At 44.8% G+C, this 8,845-nt stretch overlaps 1 protein-coding gene across 10 annotated transcripts in view; it reads left to right on the top strand.

Moving 5' to 3' along the window:
• LOC116390797 (chloride channel protein 2) overlaps positions 1 to 8,845 on the top strand; it is a 140,320-nt gene that overhangs the window by 53,154 nt on the left and 78,321 nt on the right. For all 10 annotated transcript variants that reach the window (XM_031860857.1, XM_031860859.1, XM_031860856.1 and 7 more), the window contains exon 2: positions 131 to 281. In XM_031860857.1, coding sequence (XP_031716717.1) covers positions 131 to 281 — 151 coding nt within the window. The remainder of the gene's footprint in view (positions 1 to 130; positions 282 to 8,845) is intronic.

The following is an 8,845-nucleotide window of genomic DNA, read 5'->3' as shown; positions in this document are numbered from 1 at the left end:
GTGTGTGTGTGTGTGTGTGTGTGTGTGTGTGTGTGTGTGTGTGTGTGTGTGTGTGTGTGTGTGTGTGTGTGTGTGTGTGTGTGTTCATCGAGTACTCGTGCTAACGACGCTCACTGTTTCTGCTCTCCAGATGTATGGGCGCTACACCCAGGAGCTCGGGGTGTACGCCAAAGAGGAGGCGGCTCGGCTGAGGGAGAGCGGGCAGCGGCGATCGGTCAGCGAGCGGAGCCGGGCCCTGGACCTGCTGGAGTACGACAAGGGGCGCTGTGCCAAGTGTCGCAGTAAGTTTCACCACCAACACTCAGCGGACAAACGTTCTAAGAGATTCCCTTTGAATCGGGGAACTGTCGGGGAAATCCCCCTGATCACGCACGATGTCGTCATGTTAACTTCCCTAATGTTCCCGTACTTTGACTGAATGAATCCGGGTCCGATTGCCTCAACTAAGGCGTTGTTACAGACCTGGATGTCATCAGAAGATGATCAGAAGACTCATTAACCCTTCGTCTTATGAACAGAAGGCAGTCTCATCATTTATTAAAGAAATAACCAAATATTGCTCATCTGGTGCGGCTGAGATTATTTTAGTGCTTTAATTAAATCTCTTTATTATTCATGATTATGCTCAAATAAAGCCACGTGAACCCTTCGCGGTTGGTTATGAACCATAAATTGAAATGCCTCGAATCTGCAGGATTAAACTTTTTCCAGACAGTTTGTGTTTTAATAAATGAAGAATTTTGGGTCATATTTTCACCTTCTGATCAGAAACGTTATGCGTATGCGTAGACACATTGCTGTGTAACAGCCCCTCACACACACTCTGAACTCAGTACCTCAGCACTAGACTCTCACCACACCTCTCTGTATGTGGCAACAACACCTGTGGAGCGGGTGGAGCGGCTGGAGCTGGCCTCAGTTTCAAAGGAAACGTTGCATGAACAAGCTTTTTCTGCCTTTCAGTTTAGAACAGAGCGTCATCACATTATCTCCAGTATCATCAAATGGTTTCTTAAAAGTTTCTTTACATCCAACCAGACGTAATGAGGTGGTCCGCGGTGCTTAAAAGGTCGAGGAACACGGTTTCACTGAAGCTTTTGTACGCAGGTTCTAATGTCACTGAACATCACGTGTACTGCACCGGTCCACTGATTGGACAGATGCTCGGGACGATTTCCCTGGAGCCCCTCTGATGGGACCAAATGACTCGCACCATAGCTACAGTGGTAGCTTTAAAGGATTAGATGGTACACCATATAAAATACATAGTAACGGTATACCCTCCATATAGCAGCCTGAACCACCTGAAGCATCGCTGCCCAGAAACATGAATTGAAATGTAATTCCGGAGGCTGGTCTCAAACAGCGCTCTGTCTTCGGGAGCGTTGATCGTGTCGGGCAGTCAGACGGAGAAGAAGAAGAAATGCTGCATCGCTGAACAATTGTCACAACAAACACTCTGTGAATGAATGCCAGCGTTTAGGTGCACGGGTGGATCCATGTGAACTCCCCCCCCCCCCACCTTTCTCTCTGCACTGTTGGTGGTGATGATAATAATTGCGTGTGTGTGTGTGAGGCAGACGATAATGAGATTAGATTGTGTAGAGGACACACAGCAGGATAAAAACTATAAAACACAAGTAGAGTGCGTGTGTGTGTGGGGGTGGGTCCGTCCGTCCGTCCGTCCCCCGGTTGGGACTAAAAGTCTACTGTCACACTTTTCTCTTTTCCCTGTTTTTAACTCTATAATTATTGTGAGAGAAGAGAGCAAATGTAAACGGTGAGCACCTTGTTGTTTTCTTTGAAAGGGGAAGTGCAGAGAGTTTACACGTGGAACTCTGTTTCCCGGGTGTTGAGAACCTGTGTGAAGGCCTTTAATGGCCTCATGTGATGTCACGTGAGTCATAAGACGACGAGTCAAAATAATGGAAAAAAGAAAACATTTGGAGGTGTGGAGATAGAAAGAAGTGACCTCACCAGTTCGCCTTCCCCTCATTTCTGCTAGAGATGTGAGTTGCATTGTGGGTAACGTAGGCACCAGGATGCATGGAATACAAAAAGAGAATATCTCTGATTCTGCTAAATCAATTTTCATATAGATCTATATATTTTTAAACCGTCCATCAGTGGTGTGACAGTGTTCTAGGAGTGTGATGCTGAATATGTGGAGTACACAAAGAACATCAGCATCAAACAAGAGTGAAGCTAAAGAACAAGAATAGAACCCCCGCAATCTGGACCGCTGCAAAGATTTGTCATCACAAGGACATACGTGACTTTAGCACATTTACCCCGAGACGGATCGGATTAATTTTTCATAAAAGTCTTAACTTAGCAACATTTATGAAGGTACAAGCAGTGAAATAATATCTATTTGTGGCGTCTGAAATGCAACATCTGCCTACCAAAGGGCTGCAAATTGGTGTTGAGAACATCTCTAAGTGTTTGGAAAACTGTCATATTTGCCCTTTGACCCCGTGGGTACAGTTTTGCTCACCTGGCCTTTCCCCCTGCAACAGATTCAAGTCACTGCTGAAGTGCCGTTGAGCACGTTTGTCACATTTCTCCCTATGCAGCTGCCCGTTCTGTGTAAACGGAGCGCCCTCTGTTGGCGAGAAGTGCGTATTGCACCCAGCTCTGATGGACACTAGTTAGTCCTAAATGCTGTGTGTGTGTGTGTGTGTGTGTGTGTGTGTGTGTGTGTGTCCTCTACTCTCATCTCAGTGATGAGCTCTGCTGTTGTTTCACTGGCAGCTGATGAGTCAGCTTCCCATCCTCCTCTTCCTCATCCTCCCTCTTTGTGAGCATCAGGACACCAAAAACCGTGAAGAATTGAATAGATTTGTCCCTCAGCAGGTTTCAAGCAGAGGAGATTTGATCTGGATTGCACTGCGGCCACACACACACACACACACACACACACACACACACACACACTTTCATTCAAACACACACACGGAGTGGAGTAAAGGCGTAAAACAAGAGGCGACTGGCTGAAAATATATGTAAATACAAAGCGACACACACACACACTCTTCTTCATTGCTGCTGAGGGTTATGACTGCAGCTGCTGCTCCTTTCTCACTTATACACACCCACTCTCGATCGCACAGTATTCGCCTGCTTAGATCCGCACAATCCCTCTTTATTATTCGCTCACACAGATACTGTTTTGTTATTTTATACTCTTGCACACACACACACACACACACACTTTGCTTTGGTGTTTAATGATGCTGAATTGTGCAGCCGGCAGCAGAATCTCTCCAGCCTATGTCATCGGCACTCTCTGGCCCTGAAGGAGCTGTCATGCTTTCAGGTGTGTGTGTGTGTGTGTGTGTGTGTGTGTGTGTGTGTGTGTGTGTGTGTGTGTGTGTGTGTGTGTGTGTGTGTGTGTGTGTGTGTGTGTGTGTGTGCGCGTTGATTGTTTGCCGTTACGACTCCTCCAACAGTCCCAGCAGCTCCAGGCGTTGTGCACGGGGAAATTGAATGACAGCTTGAACAACAGGTAGCGTCTCCATTATTGTGGCCCGAAATGTGTCACAGACGGAAAGTGTTTCAGTCGCAAGATGCTGCTGGCAGTTCACTGTACTGTAGAGCCTGTTCAAAAAAATATATGTACATGTATATATATGAGATAACAGTCATGTAGGTGCATTGAAAAGCTCTTTCCACATCAAAACTTGTCACACACAGTAGCAAAAACTGTAATTCTGTATGTTTGAAGTTTTTAAGAACGTTGGATGAAAGGACATCAGAAAAAATAAACTTTAAGCAAGAGTGGCAGTATTAGCTCAGTGAGAGTAAAGTTTTTAATCGTGCTTTGTCTTATTTTGAAAGACAAGAATCAAGGGCAGGACTTCTTCAGTCCGATGGATGAATGTAGTTCTGCCACTTCACTTGTTCGTACTGTGTTCTTTGTAAAGTAGGACTTTACTGGCTATAACCTTCTGTTCCCTCATCTACCTCCGAGGTCTCTGACGTGTCTGCAGCTTGAACACTGCAGTGCTGGAGCCCCCCCCAAAAAAAAAAAACACCTTTAAGAATGTATTCATTTAATTTTTTAGCTTTTAACTGGTGACTCTTAAAGCTGGATCGGTTCTGCCCCTACAGCGATATACTGCTCATCTATCATTCCCCTACGAGGCAGAGCCCAGTCGTGCTTCATCAGCCGGGGCACCTTTGACCTTTCCCTCTGTGGAAAAGCTGAGTGGACTTTTTTTTTTTTTTTTTTTTGGTAAGGAACTGTACATTTGAGTCAGAATCTCCTTAGTCCTGAATCACCATTTAAACACAGACATTTATGGTGTTCTAGTAATCCTGAAGGTAATTCCAATAAATTGCTTTACCTTCAGTTCTCTACCTGCAGTTACTGTGTCAGCTGCTGCACCGTTTGGACTGAATTCAGAAAGTTTCTCCTGGTCTCATAATATATTAATTATAGTGTTAATTAGAAAATAGTTTATTTGTTTTAAGTGAAATATATTCTGAGTTTGGTTAAGAACAGGCGGCAACCTCCAGTTCTGAAAAGCGAAAGTTCCTTAAACCTGCATTCTCTCTAATGTCCACCAGGGGGCGACTCCTCTGGTTGTATAGAAGTCTATGAGAAAATGACTCTACTTCTCTCTTGATTTATTACCTCAGTAAACATTGTAAACATGAGTTTATGGTCTCAATCTCTAGTTTCAAGTCTTCTTCAATACAGCATGATGTTCATTTAGTACATTATGGTCCATTTAGAGTCAAACAGACCATAAAGCAGGGGATGCTTTAGGGGCGGGGCTACACGGTGATTGACAGGTCTCTACCAGAGACGTCTACATCACTCCTCTGTTGTCTTAAAATGGTGCAAAAAGGGGAAGGCCATAATCCAAGATGGCGACCGCCAAAATGCTGAACTTTTAGGCTTCATAACATCAGTCCACAGACCAAAGGGTGACATCACGATGACTACGCCCACTTGTTATACACAGTCTATGCTTCAGAGTTAAAGGTTAACCTCCAACAAGCAATCATTCCTCCAATTGGGAACACTTTGACTAATTAGATCTCATGATAGGTGTGTTGGTAAAACACATGTAAACAGAGCACATAGAGTAATCACACCAAGTACAAAGTCCCCAAATCTGTCTAAGATTATGTTAATCCTACTGTAACTGATTTAAAGTGATTGTTCAACTGACTTGTTCATGTTCTCCAGGTTTGTGATCTGATAAATTGTATGGAGGTGATTAATTAGCCAATAAAAGATAGATCATATAATCTCAACAAGCAATCTGAAGGATACAAATACCAGAGAAGACAGAATGCTCCACTCCATGTTCTTTAAAAGTCATGTGAGGTGCATTTCTGTTCATACGGGACTCCCTGCTGTGACTAGCCGTGTTGAAAGAGCATTTTATTTGCGTTGGCATCTACAATGTTGCCTCTTTCACCAGAACAGACGAACGGTGCGAGTGACCAGTTGACATTGCTATTTGTAGAGCTCTCCGTACTGCTGCTAAAAATATCCAAAATTTAAGAAGAGTTGCCAACTGTTTTCAGTGGTGAATATGTCCACTCTTCAGGGGACACTTTGATCGCAGAAACGTCAGATGGGTGGATTGCTGGGACCTGCTGGGTCGGATCAACTGTCACTGGAAGAAGCAGTCAGAGCTTTAACTAAATTAAAAGTACCAGTGGTATTAGTCGGTAGTAGTTTTGTGAGAGACGGGCCACAGATTAAATATTGTTGTGTTGGACATATAAATAGTTTTGTATGTAAAACCTTGATCTGCAAAGTAACAACTGTCAAATAAATAGCATAAAGTAGCATAACATTGATATACTCAAGTAGAGTTCAAAGTACTGAAGTAAATGACTTAAATAAATGTACTATAGTCCCATTCCACCACTGCCGGTCTTTCGTACATTAAATAGTTTGTTCTGTCCACTCGGTGTCCCGTTAGTGTAAAAGTTGTACCACATAATTATCCATTTTGAATCTGGTTCACAGAGGAAACACTTTAGTGAATCCCGTTTATACATCAGGGTTTGATAGGCTGCAGATGCAGGGAGCAAAACATTCTGTCCTCATAAGAGAAAATGTCTGTTCACGCCCACCATGCCTCCGTTTGAGAGCCGTGAACTGGAGAACAAGTGGCACGAGAATGAACATGCGGTGTTTTCACTGACGGTTGGCTGATCAGCCACCCAGCACTGTCCTGTTGTTGCGTCATCTGGCCAGCAGGGAGCAGCGTTGAGCTTCACAGCAGCACATTCAGAAGGAAAGAGGACCTCAATGAGGGAGTGTGATCCTCGCGGTCCTCTCTTCGTGTGTGTGTGTGTGTGTGTGTGTGTGTGTGCTTGTGCTCAGGTGTGTAATCTCGAGGCCGTCAGGGAGAATCTTCTCAGCCTCCGTCAGCCTGCCTGTTCACGGTGCATCAATTTGACACAAATGTATTCTTCATAATCCATTTTTTCTTTTTTGCCATTTCACATTCAATCTAAATTTTCGGCAGCGTGAGCTTAACTCTAATATCATCTTCTTGTGTAGCCACCAAACTAATTTCATTCTATTTGATAATGGCAGGCGAGGTGATTGAATTTGCCGCGGATGTTATTGTGCGTTAAAGGTTGATGGCGAAAAAAAGACACTGCGTGTGATTTGAGGATGACCGTTTCCAATTGAGTCCGCGCACCAGACGGAGTTAAAAAGGCAAAGATTACACAAGTGTGTGTGTGTGCGCGCAGTGCAACGAATTCTGTTAAAGGAGCTCAGCCATGAGAATGGACATAAAAAATTCAGCTGACAAGAGGAACTTGAACACATACACACACACAGTGCAGCGGTGGAAGGTAACTCAAAGTGATGCACCAATTCAAATCCCAGTCGAGCTTTATTCCTCCACAGATGTGACTTAGTGATCTGATGGGATTTGCCAAAGCAAATTTACATCAACCCACATTTGCTCTTTTCCTCTCCTCTTTTTCTTCTTCCCGTTTCTTTCTTTTGCCTTTTCTCTCAGTTTGATTTAAGATTTATTGTTTTCTGTTAATTTGTCTAAAAAGACTAAAAGTAAAAGATCATGTCCTCGTTGTGTAACAAAGGAGAAACATTTAGATAATGACATATCTATTTTTATCTCTCCATCTCCTCTCTCTCGCTTTCTTTGTCTCTGTTGCTGCGAGGAGAAGTGTGTGTGTGTGTGTGTGTGTGTGTGTGTGTGTGTGTGTGTGTGTGATGGGGGGGGGGGGTCACCTCTAGCTTTTGTAACCGTGTATGTGTGTAGAAACAGTCAAGGCTTCAAGCTGCTGTCATTCAGTCTGCTGATGTCACAGGCTCCCACATGGACATACACACACACACACACACACACACACACACACACACACACACACACACACACACACACACACTGTAAGCAGTTGTGTCCATGAGGTGATGAGATACACACATCTGTCTCTTCTGTTTCCCTCACTCAGTTCAACTACACCGCTATGTCATTTAATTGGTTCCAGGACACACACACACACACACGCACACGCACACACAGAGAGCGTTTCGCTTCAACAGGTGTGATGTCAGCAGGAGCTCAGCATGGCACCACATGTTGCCATGGTGACCGGCGGGCGCCTAGCGACCAACAGTTGCTCACATGCTCTCGTCTTCTTTATCTTTCATTTCCTTTAGCTTTCCTTGTCTCCTCTCCTCTATTTTCCCCTCCTCATCTTTCCTCTTTCCTCCCCTGCTTCATTGTCTTTTCTCCTCCCATCTTCCTCCTTCGTCTGTGTTCTACCGCTCACCCGTCCAAGGCTCGTGTAGGAGAAGCTGGATTCAAAATGTCAGAGCAGAGAAGCAACCGATGGCAGGTCCAGGTGGAGACATCTGTCACGGGACACACACACACACACGCACATGTATGTACACACACACACACGCATGCTCGTTAACCAATGACACCAACCGTGTTGCCAATTTGGTGACATGCATGTGGTGCAGCTCCACCCCCCCCCCCCCCCCCCTTTGGACCTTTTTGTTGCATCGTTTCCTGTCGTCTGCCCAAAGAGGAACAAAACGTCCAAATAGATGCTTCAGGTGTCACTTCTTTGGGACACATTCATGAAGTAACTCCATGGCAACATTGCCTACAGTTTCAAAACTTGAAGTGATAAATCCACTTATGCGCCACCCACTGAGGTTCTAAGGAGATGTCTCTCTGCTGCTTCTTTTATGTTTCCCACCTGTGGCTTGAAACATTTCAAGTTTTCTAAATTACAGCTTTGATCGAGGAGAAATGTGCCGGAGTCTGAGTGATTGGATTCTACATTATGACACACTTAACGTCAGCGTGGACCGCATTTACCAGATCAACAAGTGCAGCGCAACCGACATCCCCGCATTCTCACACACACACACACACACACACACACACACACACACACACACTCACTCCTGCTCTTTGAATATATATACGTGAGCCGTGTGTGTTTCCGTGTATGTTGGACACCACACTGACGCACTGTGTGGGGTGTTCAGACGTCTTTCACATGTAGCCAAGTCCAGGAAGCAACACAACTGACTCTCTCACACACACACACGCACACACACACTGTTAAACTGTTGCATGCGTGATTGCCGGTGTGTGTGTGTCTGAGAGAGAGAGAGAGAGAGAGAGAGGGTGAAATTTCACTTTAATATATCAAGTAACCAAGGAGACCTGGGCCACTGATCAATATTTGATTCAGTGCCACTCGAGCAGACTGTGTGTGTGTGTGTGTTACTTTTACAACAGAGGTTGTGGCGCTGGTCCAATATGGAGAGGGAGAGAGAGAGGGAGAGAGAGAGGGAGAGAGAGGGGGAGAG

The sequence above is a fragment of the Anarrhichthys ocellatus genome, unplaced genomic scaffold (assembly GCF_004355925.1).
Source record: "Anarrhichthys ocellatus isolate YVR2014 unplaced genomic scaffold, GSC_Weel_1.0 scaffold24, whole genome shotgun sequence".
In the NCBI taxonomy this organism is placed as follows: Eukaryota; Metazoa; Chordata; class Actinopteri; order Perciformes; family Anarhichadidae; genus Anarrhichthys; species Anarrhichthys ocellatus.
The sequence above is the reverse complement of the archived record's forward strand: the minus strand, read 5'-3'. Positions and strand labels throughout refer to the sequence as shown.